The 17,023-nt window shown below is 40.9% G+C and overlaps 1 protein-coding gene across 2 annotated transcripts in view; it reads left to right on the top strand.

The window, feature by feature from the left end:
• LYPD6B (LY6/PLAUR domain containing 6B) overlaps positions 1-2,545 on the top strand; it is a 222,359-nt gene extending 219,814 nt beyond the window's left edge. For both annotated transcript variants that reach the window (XM_021074898.1, XM_021074899.1), the window contains exon 6: positions 1,823-2,545. In XM_021074898.1, coding sequence (XP_020930557.1) covers positions 1,823-1,987 — 165 coding nt within the window. In that variant the 3' untranslated portion in view covers positions 1,988-2,545. The remainder of the gene's footprint in view (positions 1-1,822) is intronic.

Below are 17,023 nucleotides of genomic sequence, written 5' to 3'. Positions count from 1 at the left end.
AAAATCAAGAGCTGGTTCTTTGAAAGGGTAAACAAAATTGACAAACCTCTGGCCAGACCTACCAAGAAGAAAGAACCCAAACAAGAAATGAAAAAGGAGAAAACTCAACAGATACTGAAGAAATACAAAAAGCCGTAAGAGAATACTATGAACAACTGTATGCCAACAAATTTGACAAACTACAAGAAATGGACAACTTTCTAGAAACATATAGCCCACCAAAACCAAATCGAGAAGAAATAGATAATTTTGTTTTTTGCCTTTTTTTTTTTTTATTATTAGGACTGCATGTGTGGCATATGGTAGTTACCAAGCTAGGGGTCAAATCTGAGCTGCAGCTGCCAGCCTACACCACAGCCACAGCCAACACTGATCCAACACCACAGCAAAGCAAGATTCAAGCCGCATCTGTAACCTTCACCACAGCTCACGCCAACACCAAATCCTTAACCCACTGAGCAAGGCCAGGGATCAAACCTACATCCTCATGGATCATAGTCAGGGTTGTTACTGCTGAGCCATGACTGGAATTCTGAAATAGATAATTTGAACAGACTGATCACTACAAATGAAACTGAGTATGTAATTAAAAAAAAAAACCCACTCCCTACAAACAAAAGTCCAGGATGGCTTCACAAGTGAATTCTACCAAAAATACAAAGAACTAATACCCACCCTTCTTAAACTTTTCCAAAAGGTTGAAGAAGGAACAATCCCAAAGATATCCTATGAAGCCACCAAAGATACTACCAAAAAAGAAAATTATAGGCCAATATCTTTGATGAATATAAAGTTCTCAACAAAATTTTAGCAAACTGAATCCAACAACACATAAAAAAGATCATACACCATGACCAAGTGGGATTCATCCTAAATTCACAAGCATGGTTCAGTATATGCACATCAATGTCATATCTGACATTGACAGAAGAAAGTAAAAAACCACATGATCATCTCAATAGATGAAGAAAAAGCATTGGACAAAATTCAGTATCCATTTGTGATAAACTCTCACTGAAGTGGTCTACAGTGACATATCTCAACATACCAAAAGCCATTTATGACAAACCCACAGCCGTTATAACACTCAGTGGAGAAAAGCTGAAAGCCTTCCTGCTAAAATCTGGAAAAAGACAAGGATGCCCACTTTCACCACTTTTATTCAACATAGTATTGGAAGAGCTAGCCACACCAGTCAGACAAAAAAGAAAGAAAAGTAAAAGGTATCCAAATTGGAAGAGGTGAAATTGTCACTATATGCAAATGACATGATACTATATATAGAAAACCATAAGGACTCTGTAATAACCTATATAGGAAAAAAATGGATATATGTATAATGATTCAGTTTGCTATACACCTCAAACACACCATTGTAATCAACTGTACTTCAATAACATTTAATAAAAAAATCATGTGTTAGTATAGACAGTAGTCATAATTATCGCCTAATAAGCAGAACCAAGAAAGAAAATCAATGACCAATCCAAAAGGTTCCTAGCTTTCATTTTTCAGTGTTCTCCTTACTAACCTCCAGAAGATTTGTTGACTCAGTCAAGCAATCTTATTCAGTTTCCCTTTTTCTTCCTTCTCTTGCTGATGCTCGGTTGATGCAGATAAATCACAGTTAAAATGAAAAGACTCTCAAGATAGTTTTTACTTTGTGGTCAGTAGGGGGAAGGATGCCCAAGGGTCTGGATGACTTTTAGACTGAAAACCAACTCCAATTCTGTCCTCAGAACTGAAGAAGGCTTTTGTTTCACCCTTCCTCTTCTTCCCATTATTAACTCACTCTTTCCCTCTCCTCTTCCTTTTGTAACAGGAGTGTAGGTCTTGCTGTGAAGGAATGATCTGCAATGTAGAATTACCCACCAACAACACTAACGCGGTCTTCGCAGTGATGCATGCTCAGAGGATGTCTGGCAGCAGTGCCCCCTCACTCTACCTACCAGCGCTGGCTTGGGCCTTTATGCTGCCATTGATATGATGCCATCATTCCTGGGAGAGGCAGAGGCCAGCCCTCTGAAGCACACACTAACAACTGTATCAACAGTGAACTTTGGAGTGAAGACCAATCTTGCGCTTGAAGAATGTGCACTGGACCCCAAAGCAGAAGCCAGTTTGCTTAAGCTAAAATGCTTCTGCATGAGGCCACTGAGGAAGGGGACTTGGCGGGGACTGAGGGATTATGTGGCTTTGGCTTCTTGATCAAAGGGTCTCCATTTTTTCACTTCTATGAGGGGGATCTTACCACCATATACAAAGGTTGCAGTAACCTGTGTTGTCCCCATCTGATGGTTCATGGAAAGGATTTCATGGCCTGCTTGACTCCTTCAGGGGCTACTGGGTCAGACCTTCTCATTTCTGCAACTGGCTCAGAGCATCTCTATGAAATCTAACCCTTCTCCCAACAAGAAAGCAATTTCCCTGCCAACAATGTAGTCCATGAAAAAAAGTCAACTATAGGAAGAAAACTTTCAGTTGAAAGAATATGAAACCTGTTTATAATTGTGGGGGGAAATAAAGCTTTTAAATTATGTAATGTAAAAATGCATGCATCTCTGTTTCTTGGCTGATGTGGAGAACTCAGAGGAAACACATTAACTGGTGTCATACAGCAGGCCACTTGAAGTTATGTGCTCAGGCATCACAGGTGATATATTCTGGCTTAAAGTATAAAACTTTATGACTTTTTTTGAGGAAAGGACACTTCTTAGGATGCTAAATGCAAATTTTTTCCTGAAAAGATCAGGAAACCTCCCTGATCAAGGATGACTCCTCATCATGTGATGTACCCTCAGAAGTAGCAGCCCAAAGTCAGAGAAACTGGCAAGAATATCCTTGTCCCCACACACTCAACTTGTCTCTGAACATCAGGGCCACCAAGAGAGCCACATGATGGGATGTTTGGTCCCCCCGGCTTCTCTTTCCTTCCTATAACACATTTCTAGAATTTCAAACAACTTCTGTTTCTAGAATCCTGGTTTCCTACCTTTACACAATGGGGTGAACTTTAAATCCTACCTTTGTACCGATAGTGAGGAGTTAATGACTCTTTGTTGTTCTTGTTAACTGGGCATCTCTCATTCGAGCCCTGAGTGCTCCATAGCATCCACTGAGGATGCTGTCCTTGCCATCATGGGGGTTGGCAAACTATGGCCCATGGGCAAAATATGTCCTGCTACTCTTGGTCTATTCTGACTGCTATGACAAATGAACTGTTGACTGGGTGGCTTCAACAAAAAACATGTAATCTTCACAGTTCTGGAGGCTGGCAAGTCCAGGAGGAAGGTGCTGGCAGACCTCCTGTCTAGTGAGAGGCTTCTTCCAGGTTTGCAGATTGTGGTCTTGCACCCTCTTGGGGAAGGGAGGAAGCTCTGCTCTCTTCATCCCTTTATAAGGCTTCGCCCACATGACCTAGTTGGCTCCCAGGGACCCCACAGCTGGATGCCATCACATCAGGGATTTAGCCTTCAGCATAGGAAAATGGGGGAGACATGAATACTCAGTCCAGAGCAACCCCCTATTTTTGTGAGCATGGTTTTACTGGAACACAGCCATGCCTATTCGTTTATTTGTTGTCTATAGCTGCTTTTGTGCCACCACAGCAAGGATCAGTAGATGCAGCAGTGTGTGGCCTATGAAATCTAATCAATTTACTCCTTTGCCCTTTATGGGAAAAGCATGCTCACCTTTGGAGCGGGGGAGATGTATATCTGGAGAAAGCTGCTCTGCGAGGCCCAGGGTGCTCAAAGTGGCTACTCAGCCTCTGCCGTGGTTGCTAGATCATTTTCCTTACATGCATCTGTGAATTTTTCCTCTCTTTGCATTGTCCTACTCCTTTGATTCAGTCTCTTAGTAGTTATGTGCTGTTGTCAGGTGCTGGGCTGTATGCCTGTTTCTCCTCATCCTTGACACCCTGGGAGCATCTCACCTTAAAGCTCTTAAGCTTCCAGTAAAGCAAGGAGGCAGCAGACATCATTACCTCCCTGTCTCTGGCCGAACCACAGACTCACCTGGAAAGCATCAGTTTTGAAGCCTGATGTAGCTATATCCAGCCTTTCACTCAGCACCTTGAACTGTTTTGAGTTTTCATAGCTGATGCTTGTTTGAAATTAATTATATATGGCTTCAGTTGGAACACTTTAATAGCATCTTTGGTAGGTGCCTTTTTATTCCCCAGGATTTCTTTTGTTTTTGCAATTGAAGAATTGTCTGGGTAAAAAACCATTAGCAGACAGGTTTTTTTCCTTCTGATTTTGTTTCTGTTGTCTAGATTAATGAATTTTCCTTTGTGATTTTTTTTTTCTTTCCTGAGGAGACATCTCAATTTTCTCTTCTTCACACCACACATCATCTTTTCATGGGTTGCCCTCCTTACCGCTGCTTCCCTAAGCATTTAAGCTAGGGCTATGCGGAGCTAAAGAGGGAAGGCTCAGAGGAAACGAACTCCTTCAAAGGTGGCCGAGTGTGTCAGGGTGCCAGAATGACAAATAAAAGCATGGGAGGCAGCATTACATCAGAATTTCAGATAAACAACTTATAATTTTTTTTTAGTATAAGTTATTCCTCAACTCACAAAACTGGTTCATCTAAAGACATGTTTTCAAGTCCTTGTAATAAATCAGAATCTCTCGGTAACTTCAAAACAATACAAATTCCCAGGGCATCCTGGAGATGTTGACTCAGTAGATCTGGGATGGGGACCAAGCCTAACCCCAATAATTAAATGTTAAAGGAAAAGTTCCCAGATGATTGTGATGCTCAGCCAGGTGTATTACCCTTTACCTGAGAGGCTTATTTCTTCTTCTGAAGCCCAGTCCTTGGCCACATAATATAAGCGCTAATGAATAATAAATGTGCTCACAGGCAACTTGGGTTGGAGCTGTGGTTCTCAAAGTATGGCCTCTAGACCAGCAGCATCAGCATCCCCTGGAAACTTCTTAGAAATGCAAATGCTCAGACTCCATCCCAGATCCACTGAATCAGAAACTCTGAGGGTTCATCTGATCACATACAAGTTGGAGAACCACTGGACCAGCAAAGTGCTTCCCAAATGTCTTCTTTGAATGGGTTCTTGGTGGCAGCATAGAAATCACTCAGGGAGCTTATATTTTAAGAAAAGAAAGAAAGAAAATCAGATTCCAGGGCCCCAACTCCAGAAAGTTACACTCTTTTTGTGAAAATCTGTAGTTTTAATCAACTCCTCAAGTGATTTTGATACATAGCCACCTTGGGAACCACTAAACTAAAGACAAAGAGATGGGGGGTGATGTTAGTGACCAGAAGGCCCAAACTCTTAACACCCGACCTTGAGGTCTAACATGAACTCTGCATTGTAAAAATGGACTTGAAGTGGGGTCTCCCATGTAACTATTTGTAAACTAGAATCCTAAAATCTAATCATTATAGTTCATTACAGGAATTTTAGTCCATTGCTTAGTGACATAGACTGGCCAAGTGTTGCAGACCTCAGATCAATTTCATCTGCCCCCTAATAAGCTAGGAAATGAAATGTACCTTGTTGTCAAAATCTCCAATGATATGTGGAGTAGTGGGGGCAGGAAAGGAGAATATGTAGATCATATGTAGATCTGTTCTTACAGGAGAGACAAGGAGGTTAGCTACGAATATGAGGAAGGTCTGAGGGAATGACCTGTCAAAGGTCCATTTTGAATACATCTATATTCTAGAATAAACTTTGAAAAAACCAAAAAAGTGGTAAAGAACACATCTTTTTTCTGCTTGGTTTAAACTCTCCCTAAATCCAACTTCTGAGTGAAGTTAGCTGCCAGGAATTACAGGCATTGTTTTCCATACAGTCTGCATTCTGCTGTGTCAGTCACTGTGTAAAATACATGTTGTAAGAAAAGGGAAGGAAGTGGGTCGGTTTCTCTTTGTCACTGGGAAAGAACTTATAAAGCTGTGCAAAGAATGAAATAAGCAGTATGAATTGGCATGGACTTGGGAAATGAGGTGTGGTGTGGAATTAAGAAACACATTTCACAATTTAGAAATTACTCTTAGGCGCAATTGTTGGGACGTGTTGATCTCCAGCTTATGAAACTTGGCTCTGACCTTTGGATCTTGGACATTTGATTTTTCACCTAGTTCTCTGTCATTGAGTCCATGATTTGTGGAAGATTTCTCTGTGGTGCTGGATGTGTTGGGGGGTGAATCAGACCAGAGGATGAAGCTGAGTGGTGGATGTACAAAGACGCAAGTTATAGAAACTGGAAAACAAATGGCTGTCATAATTTGAGTCTGCCTTTAAGCATAGCTTCATGGCCATGACCCTGAAACAGTGTAGCACCTTCCTATCACACCTCCCACTTCTCCCTTGGCCTTCATGATTCTGTCTCCTTCCCAGTCCCCTCCCTCATTGTGCTGAGGCTCTGAGCTGAGCTGTCTAGCAAGTAATCTGGAATATGAGCTAATCATGGTTCAGGCTATGAAAAATGGGGCTTTCATAGCTCAATTCTGGGAATACTATTCAGCAAGTCTAGGAATCTGCATTCTGAACAAGCATCTGGTCGTAATTCTGATACCGATACTAATACTAGTAGTCTTAGGGCATCATTTTTATTTTTATTTTTTAAAATAAACTGTATTGGAGTATAATTGACTTAGAAAGCTGAGTTAGCTTCAGGTACACAGCAAAGTAAGCCAGTTATATACATATATTCTTTTCAGATTCTTTCCCATGTAGGTTATTACACAGCATTGAGTAGATTTCCCTGTGCTATACAGTAGGTCCTTGTTACTTATTTTATATAGTAGTGTGTATATGTCAATCCCAACCCCCTAATTAATCCCTCCTGTCCCATGTTTCCCCTTTGGTAACCATAAATTTGATTTCAAAATCTTTGAGTCTACTTCTGTTTTGTAAATTCTTTTCTATCTTTTTTTTGTTAGATTACATATATTCATGATCTCATATTTATCTTTATATGACTTACTTAGATCCATCCATGTTGCTGCAAATGGCATTATTTCATTTTTTATGGCTGAGTAATATTCCATTGTATGTATGTACCACATCTTAATTCAGATCTCCATCAGTCTACATTTAGTTTGCTTTCATGTCTTAGCTATTGTAAATGGTGCTACAGTGAACAATGGGGTGCATGTATCCAAGGAAACCATCAACAAAGCAAAAAGACAACCCACAGAATGGGAGAAAGTATTTGCAAATGAAGTGACTGACAAAGGATTAGTCTCCAAAATATTCCAACAACTCATGTAGCTCAATAAAAAAAAAAAAAAAAACTGCAATCAAAAAAATGGGCAGAAGATCTAAATAGGCATTTCCCCAGAGAATACAGCTGGCCAAAAAACACATGAAAAGATGCACATCATTATTTATTAGAGAAATGCAAATCAAAACTATAATAAAGTATCACCTCACACCAGTCAGAATGGCTGTCACCAAAGAGTCTACAAACAATAAATGCCATAGAGGGCATGGAGAAAAGGGAACCCTCCAACACTCTGTTGGTGGGAATGTAAGCTGGTACAACCCCTGGTAGAACAGTGGAGGTTCTGTTAGATATACTATGGAGGCTTCTTAAAAAACTAAACTACCATGTCATTCAGCAATCCCATTCCTGGGCATATATCTGGAGAAAACCACATTCATAAAGGGCATCATTTTAGAAACAGTAATGCAGGGCCTTAGTAGAAAGCCGTACTTTTTTGGTCTGTGAGAAGTGGTCCCAGCTAAGGGGCTAGGACCACCTGGAAGACACGATGGCTTGGCAGGGCTGCCCTATTGGGGATGGTCCGGAGAGGCCTGGACATATGGGCCTCTTCCAGCCAAGTAGGGTATCCAGGTTCTGAGCACTGACTGGGCTCCCTGTGAGTTATGGTTGAGTGAAGCAGTGGGAGCAAAACAGAGCAAAGGGCAAGGTGAGCCCATCCACTGGGGCTAAGCAGAGACTAAACACCAGCGCCAATTCAAATATTCAAGGATAAGCAATAGGGGTAAAACAGGTCCTGGAGAGAGACTCTGACTAGGTTGCTGAGGGTTCCCAAGGAGGGTACCTTTTAGAGAGTGTGGTATTCATCAGAAGGACATCAGTTACCAATAACAAGATGCCCAAGAAGGTTAGTATAAATAAATTTGTTGGCCCACACACAACTCACACAACCAACAACTGGAAGTCCAGAGGGAGAGTGGGATTCAGGGTGGGCTTAACTCAGTGGTTCTAGCTCCATGGTCTGCTGTTTTGGCTCCACCTCTCCCATGTCCTCTGGTGAGGAGATGGCCAGAGCTATCCCCTAAGTCCCACCCAGTGTCCTGGGAATAGACAGAGGGAGGCTTCTGGACACTCAGTCTCCCAGCAAATCGCAACCAAGGAAGATGTGGTCGACCTTGGCTTAGTACAGCTAAAGGGAGCTCATTGTCCCCTGAGGCATGTGTGGTGTGTGGCACAGAGTAGACAGCTGAGCAAAACAGGGATTAAAAAGGAGGAAGAAGAAAGGGATCTGGGAGGGCAGCCAGAAGTATCTGCTCCAGATTCCCACAGTCTGAGGCTGTGTCAGGAGGCAGTTGTTAAGGTAGCTGAGAAAATGCTATCATGTTAGAGATAAGCCTGCCAAACCCTGTGGAGCTGCACAGACTTGCCCTAACCACATGGCTAGCAGGTAGCAGACCAGACAGAGAAGCTCCCCTGCTTGCTGCAATTTCCACATTCCCTTTTGATTAATGTATGTTGTAAATCTGCAAGGAGAGGATATTCAGCACTTCCTGAACTATCCTGCAAGAGAACCTTTTCTTCCTTGAGCACTTGTTTAGCCAATACCACTTTGCAAATATGGAGAAAGAGGAGGGGGGAAAGCTGCAGAGCTCAGGGGATGGCTAAGACACCGACCCCTAAAATAAGCGGTATATCCTAGGTGCTCGGTGGAAGCACGCTGAGGGCATGAACCTTGACTCCTTCTGAAAGACTCATTTCTCCAAGAGCTCTGGCTCCATCCTATATAGATTTGTGTCCATTATCCTTAGGTGAGCAGATGTAGAAAACTGAGATACTGTCTAAAAGGGGGCAAAATGCTTTAAAAAAAATTCTATTCTTGGTCTTTTACATAAATCACAGCAATATATTTTTGGCTCCACCTCCCAGAGTAATGAAAATTAAAAAAAAATAAACAAATGGGGCCTAATTAAACTTAAAAAGCTTTTTCACAGCAAAGGAAGCCATAAATAAAACGAAGACAAGCCACACAATGGGATAAAATCTTTGCAAACAAAGCAACCCACAAGGGATTAATCTCCAAAATATGCGAAAATCTCATACAGCTTTATTTTCAAAAACAAACAACCCAATCAAAAAATTGACAAATCTAAATAGACATTTCTCCAAAGAAGACAGAGGACCAAAAAGCACATGAAAATATGCTCAATATCTTGAATTATTAGAGAAATGCAAATCAAAACTACAATGAGGTATCATCTCACACCAGTCAGAATGGCCATCATCAAAAAATCTACAAACAATAAATGCCGGAGAGGTGTGGAGAAAAGGGAGCCCTCCTACATTGTTGGTGGGAATGTAAATTGGTACAACCACTAGGGAGAACAGTATGAAGTTTACATTAAAAACTTGATATACAACTACCATATGATCCAGCAGTCCCACTCCTGGGCATATATCCCGAGAAAACCATAACTTGAAAAGACGCATGCACTCCAATGTTCACTGCAGCACTACTTAACAATAGCCAAGACATGGAAGCAACCTAAATGTCCATCCACAGAGGAATGGATAAAGAAGATGGGTACATATATACAATGGAATATTACTTGGCTGTAAAATAAGAATGAAATAATGCCATTTGCAGCAACAGGGATGGATCTAGAGATTATTGTATTAAGTGAAGTCAGACAGAGAAAGACGATCATATGAGATTGCCAATATGTTGAATCTAATAAAAATGACATAAAAAAATGTTTTCACAAAACAGACTAAAAGATTTTGAAACCAAACTTACAGTTACCAAAGGGGAAATGCTGGTGGGAGGGATAAATTGGGAGGTTGGGATTGGCGTATACACACACTACTATGTACAAAATCGGGAAGTAACAAGGACCTGTTGTATTTCACAGGGAAATCTCAATACTCTGGTAGACCATATGGAAAGAGTCTGAAAAAGAATGGATGTAATTGGGAGCTTGGGTTTAATAGATGCAGACTATAGCCTTTGGAATGGATTAGCAATGAGATCCTGCTGTGTAGCCCTGGGAACTATGTCTAGTCACTTATGATGGAGGCTGATAATGTGAGAAAAAAGAATGTATACATGTGTGCTTACCAAGGTCACCATGCTGTACAGTAGAAAAAAAATTGTATTGGGGAACTAACAATTAAAAAAAAAGAATATATAATATAGATACGGTGTATGTATGTATAACTGATTTACTTTGCCATGTAACTGAAACATTATAAGTCAACTATACACCAATAAAATTTATTTTTTTAAATTCTCATCTCATATTGTTGACCTACTTATTATCCTGAACTAATTTTGATCCCACTTATGGCATTTTCTTCTAGATCTGATGGGCCCACTACTCTTAGGACTCAATTGTAAACCAATCTGGAAAGCAGTGTTTTCTGAGGATAATGTTTTCCTCTCTTTCTTTTTTTTTTTTTTTTTTTTTTTTGGTCTTTTTGTCTTTTGTTGTTGTTGTTGCTATTTCTTGGGCCGCTCCCGCGGCATATGGAGGTTCCCAGGCTAGGGGTTGAATCGGAGCTGTAGCCACCGGCCTACGCCAGAGCCACAGCAACGCGGGATCCGAGCCGCGTCTGCAACCTACACCACAGCTCACGGCAACGCCGGATGGTTAACCCGCTGAGCAAGGGCAGGGACCGAACCCGCAACCTCATGGTTCCTAGTCGGACTCGTTAACCACTGCGCCACGACGGGAACTCCTGTTTTCCTCTCTTTCTATATGCCCTTTGAAGAATTATCTGAGGTAGTCATTTGTTATTTCTAAATATTTTTAGATTATGAAACTAATCTCAGGTCAGAGATGGGTCCTGAATATTAAGTACTTATCCTTATTATAACTAATGAATTTAGACAAGAATTTATTAATGGACTGAAGATGCCTTTTTGTCAGATGTGGACATATTCTCCAGATAAGTCTGTATCCAACCAAAAAAAAAATGAAGATATAATTAAGTTGAAAAGTAAAAGAAACACTACAGTATTTTACCTAATATTTTTCTTTTTTTCTTTTTTTTTTTTTTTTTTTTTTTGTAACTAATCAGAAATCCAAACGTCTAACATTGATTTAGGAAGATTTTTCTTGGCAGTATTCAGGGTCTCTTTTATACTTAACCAACTGAAAAATTGTGGAATTTGAAAAAAGATGAGAAAGATTTTGATCATAGTTACAATAGTGTCTCATCTTTAACTACCTGGGGGCAGGGAGCAATTATTTGACTGATAAAATAGATTAGTGAAATAATTCTACATGATATTTGAAACATTGCATTAAAAAGAAAAACACAAAGTGAAACGTGAGTTTAAGTGGAAAGATAATCCATGATTGAATAGGATAATGAAGAACATATTGCAAACAAAGGAATATGGTAAAAACTTAAGAGTTTATGGTTAGGGAGAAAACAGTCCAATAGATCGAGGCAAAAAATTTTGATTTTTTTTTTTAAAGCAAGAATGCTAGATCTTATCTACTTTTTAAGTGAGGCAAGGGGCAAGGCCAAGTCTTCCCCATTTCATTATTAACTGCTCTGGAAAAAATACAATTACCTGGAGGGGTTTAATGTCCCTTGTCAGCTGTGGGTAAGTGTCTGTGCTAACGAGGCAAGGACAGCCCCACAGTATGTGGGGTGCTGTTCTCAGGGAGCACGTGCAGAATCCTAATAAGCATTTAGTTTTTTTTTCCTTGGAGACGCCTGCCATGCCTTGCGGGGGAAGTGTAATCTGAGATTTTCAACAGACGTGCGGAGGGGCTTTGCAGTGCTTACTCTCTTGGAATCTGCAGGGGTTCAGTGCTGCCTTAAATGCAGCAGGAGGCAAGACTGACTTAACAGGTTACCCTAGGGGAGCCTTGGCAAGTGCAGCTCTGTTCTGCAAGTAAGCAGCCAGGGTTTGAATGACTTATATCCTAACATCCTAAAGCCACTCAAGACCTGGTGTTCAATGACTCTTACTTCCTCTGGTTCTCTTGGATGGAGGATGGGTGGCTGACACTGGGCAGGTCAATAGGTGTGAAGGTGAATTATTTGTAAAATGGGATCGGAGAATGACTTAGCAATCTAATATATATAATATATTTGAGTCAGCTTCTTCCCCACCCCTCTTTTGCTTCACGGGATTGAACTCTTGCCTGTGTTCATGATACATTTCTAAGACTGAAATTGTAGCCAATTTTTGATGTATTCATCCTTTGTGGGGAGCAGTTAGAAACCAAGCTCTGGTGAGCTCCTTACTAAAAATGAATAGGCAAGAAGGGAAGAAGTATAGAGAAAGAACCTACTGTATAGGAGTTCCCATTGCGGCTCAGTGGTAATGAACCTGACTAGTACCCATGAGGATTAGGGTTTAATACCTGGCCTCACTCAGTGGTTAAAAGATCCAACATTGCCATGAGCTGTGGTATAGGTAGCAGATGCAGCTCAGATCTGGCATTGCTGTGGCTGTGGCACAGGCCAGCAACTGTAGCTCCAATTTGACATCCGGCTGGGGAACTTCCATATGCCATGGGTGCAGCCCTAAAAAGACAAAAAGAGAGAACCTACTGTATATCACAGAGAACTATGTCCAATCTCTTGAGGTAGAACATGGTGGAATATGGTATGAGAAAAAGATCGTATGTATGTGTAGGACAAGGTCACTATGCTGTACAGCAGAAATTGACACAACACTGTAAATCAACTCTACTCTTAAAAAGAAAGTATAGAGAAAGAAGCTTACTAGAACCTCAGCAGTCCTCAAAGCTTATAACTTAGCCCTTGAAGACTTAGATGAATGTGTCCTAGGCATGTGACAAGAGATATGATGATAAACTGAGCATGAGCACAGGGAGTCCTCAACTTCCTGCTTCTGCCACCTCCTAGCACACGTAACATTGATTCCTGTGATTGGGCCAATGGCAGATAAACCAAGGCTTCACCCAACAGGAATAACTGTTGAAATGAAGCCATGAAATATTTTTCACAAGGTACTTAAACTCATCCGCATTTGGTGGCCCATTTGTTTATTATTTATTCCCCACCAGCATCCTAGACATTGCAAAGGACTCAAGTAATGACTCTTAGATACTGGTAGTTGGCAAGTGCCACAGACAAATATGAACTTTTCCATTTTATTTCATGTCAGTTATATTTTATGTGCCCACTATATTTCTGGTGGTTTTGAAGTCATTAAAATGCCCCTTATGCACGCATCAAATTGACTTAATTTTATTGACAGATTCTCATTTGATTTTCATTAATTAGTTAAGATTTCCCCAAACTTTAGATACTTCATTTTTTAAAACAATAGGAAGTATGTGCTTTATATAATATAAAGTGCAGATCTTCCTTTAATGGATTGTTTGGCTCATTTTCTTTTAGGCAAATAAGCAAATTAATCTATACAAGCTATTAATACCAATTATTAATGCTTTTCATTTTGTTGGTTTCAGCAACTTCTGCATGACACATACTGCAACAAAATGGAAATTGATTTTTACCAAGCTTGCAACACTGTAGTGTTTTATAGCCTTTGCAACAATGCTTATTTGAAAGGCTGGGTTTAATTTTTTTTTTGGGGGGGGGTCTGCATTTCAAGATGCTGATAGATAACAATTCTATTGTACTTGACAGTTAAAAGTAAATTCATCATAGTCTTCCTACACTGCCCTTGATGCTTGTCACATAAAGAGATTTTAATATGCCCACCGGAAAAGGCTTGGCCTAGCTTATCTGTGTCTTAGATTTTTGCTGCTCAGCACTTCCTTGCTTTGGAAGTCATTTCCATCCCAGGCTTGCACACAGGGCCCTTGTCCTGACCCAAGGAACCTGGCTTTCTGACTCTCCTCCCTGAGAGGCAGCCTGGCACAGCAGTTCCCTTCTAAGTGGCGAAGGGCGGGCTAGAACTATGATTGGCCAGGACACAGCTTCAAGGATCCTTTTAAAGCTAAATGTGACAACATAAGGCAATCTTCCTCTCACGGCCTCTCATCCCTCTTCCACATCTCAAACTTCCTCACTATCAAATCTATTCCATCAGCATTTGCATTTCAATTAATAAGTCCATGCCTGGCCAACTAGCATATTTTTTCAGTGGCTTAAAATATTGACAATGAATGGGATTGGGAAACATTCTGTGTTCCAATGTTCCAGATCACAGGGGCTATGTTTATAAAAGGACAAAATCCACAGTGACACAACGAAGGTGATAGAGATGACAGCCCAGAATACCTGATTTTCTTTTGGGCCTGACCCTCTTATTAGTTGCTCTGAGTTTTCAAATCAACACCTAGTCATGCGGCAGAGCAAGAGGCTGCAAGTCCAGGGCTACACGGACTGGGTAGGGAATTAGAATGTGTGAGATTTATACACATAGCATTTAATTAGGTCTCACAGAGGTGAAGTCCATCTTGAATGCAATCAAGCTGTAACTTATTGCATGTTTGCTGGTGTTGCTGTCGTGATAATTGATATAACATTCATCAGTCTCTTCCAACTATCCACACTCATTCAGGAGGCCGATATGGTTCCACTTTTGGAGACTTATGACCTAAATATCTTTACGGAGCTTTTCCAATTTTCTGCTGATCTTGCTGGTTGATCTGTCTGACAGAACAGAGGCCAGACTGTTAAGGTTTGCTTCGAGAAAGAATATTAAAGTAAGGAATAAACAAGGTACCTTTATTTGGCCAATATTCCATTTGGCCTTTTTGTTTCCATTCTGAATGTTTAGATGGTTATATTTATTTATTACGCTCAAGGAGGATTTAGTTCTCCTGGTGGACATTTTCTGAGAAATGTGTGACACTGTAAGATAACCTGATTTTTGAAAAACAAGCCACAGGGTTAAAGGTGTTTAATAAAATGATAGAACTAATGAAAACTAAAACCCAACTGAAAATGTGATTTCTTGCTTCTGCCTTGTCCTGTGGTTTATGCTTCCTAAAGCCTCAGTAGAGGTCCTGAGGAACAGCCCAGATTCTAGAAACCAAGTCTGCATCAGAAACAATGTAAGCAGACTTTCTCATGTCTACGGGGCATGATCTCTTTCCACACCCACCATGACATTACAAGGTCTCCATGTCACTAAACACTGGGCATGCCTGGCTGGGCCTCCTCCCCCTTGTAATGGATGAGGGTCCTCCTTGCCCTTTGGATTTGCCATTGGGTATGGGGGAGGTGCCAGTTCAAGTGGAGGTCTCACATAATACCAGTTTTCTGGATCATTTGATTTATCTAAGTACCTACAATGCCAAGGCCCCTGGGCATTCATCCAACCAACTGCTTATGTTTCCATAAATAATGTCAGCTCTGGGACTCAACTGAATTAGGCCAAGGGCTAGCCAAAGGGTTGTCTCTCCTGTTCCCTGAAGGTCAAAAGACTGACTATCAGTGTATAAGAGCTTTTTTTAGGAAAGTACTCCAAGTTCAAACTTTTAGAAACATCGTCTCATTCAATATTTAAATTTCATTGCATTTAAGTAATCTACATGTAAGTTTTGTGTTGGTTATTGTGGAGAAAGGAGCTCTAGAAATTGATGTGGAGAATTAGAATTTAACACCTACTGATTAACCCTCACAGATTTATACTAAAAGACAAAGTCCAACAAGCGGATACTGAAATGGCAGTAAAGAATTCAGATTGATGAATTCCATTTTCAAATGCCAAGGTCAAGGAGAAATTCAAGTACATGTTTGAAAATTCAGTATGTTTTGCTCCCAGACCCTAATGATTAATATAAATACATCGTACTGGCTTAAATAAACAAATAATTGACCTGAATCTTTTTCAATAAACCAGTACTATAATCAATATATGATATATATTTTTTCCTGCCAAATAGTTAGGAGATGCGAAGCATCTGGACAGTATTTTCAGTCGATAGTCAAGGAAAAGGGTCAGTCACTTCTAGCTGGTCTGCTGCAGAGAGGCCTCAGGTAAAATGACGCCCACATCACCATTCAGAACTAACACATATAACTGCAGGTAATCACAGACATCCACGAAATGCCAAGCAGATACTTTGAGGAGACCTGGGAACAGACAATCCAAGAGTTTCTAGGTTTTTTTAAAAAAAAACAACAACAAAAACCTTCCCCAAAGTGCTATTTTCTGTAGGAACTGGTTCCCTAAGTCCTTCTGCTCTATTACCCACCCCACCCAAGACAAACCCACCCTTCTGCTTTCCTGCTGCCTGGCCCCCCAGCACCGCTCAGTACTCAGAGGGCAGAGCATGGCTTCCCAACCTTAATCCCTCTGCTTTAACCCTCCATAGTTAAGACCATAGCCTCCGTTTTGAAGAAAGCTTCATTGGAGGTTAAGGATCTTGAAGAGGAAGAACACAACACAACACACAGCAACTGATGTGGACACTTGAGGTGGCTGCCCAGGCTTACTCAGTGGGGACTGCCTCCCTGTGCCAGCAGCCAGCTCACCACAATCCATTCCCTGCCTTGTCCACAATGTCCACAGCAACCCTAATGCTTTAGTTATGTGAGGATCCGTCTGTACAGAGAAGGGAAGGCATTTCTGTCCCCCCTTCGGTTTAGTCTGTCTCCCAGGCGTGTGTGGCTGCGTCAGCTCAGGATGACTGAATAGGAATGTCGACTTCATTCAAGAGACCCTCGCCCTGACTCTCATGGTAGATTACGACCCACTGACCTAGAAAATAATTATATAAAAATAGTGTTAGCTGGATCTAGACAAGATGGCAGAGTAGAGCTCACCTCCTTCTCACAAAAACACCAAATCACAACAACTGTTGAATAACCACTGACGAAAGAGACTAGAAACTCCCCCCAAAAATACACTCAAAGAG

This window comes from Sus scrofa, chromosome 15 (genome assembly GCF_000003025.6).
Source record: "Sus scrofa isolate TJ Tabasco breed Duroc chromosome 15, Sscrofa11.1, whole genome shotgun sequence".
Lineage (NCBI taxonomy): Eukaryota > Metazoa > Chordata > Mammalia > Artiodactyla > Suidae > Sus > Sus scrofa.
The sequence above is the reverse complement of the archived record's forward strand: the minus strand, read 5'-3'. Positions and strand labels throughout refer to the sequence as shown.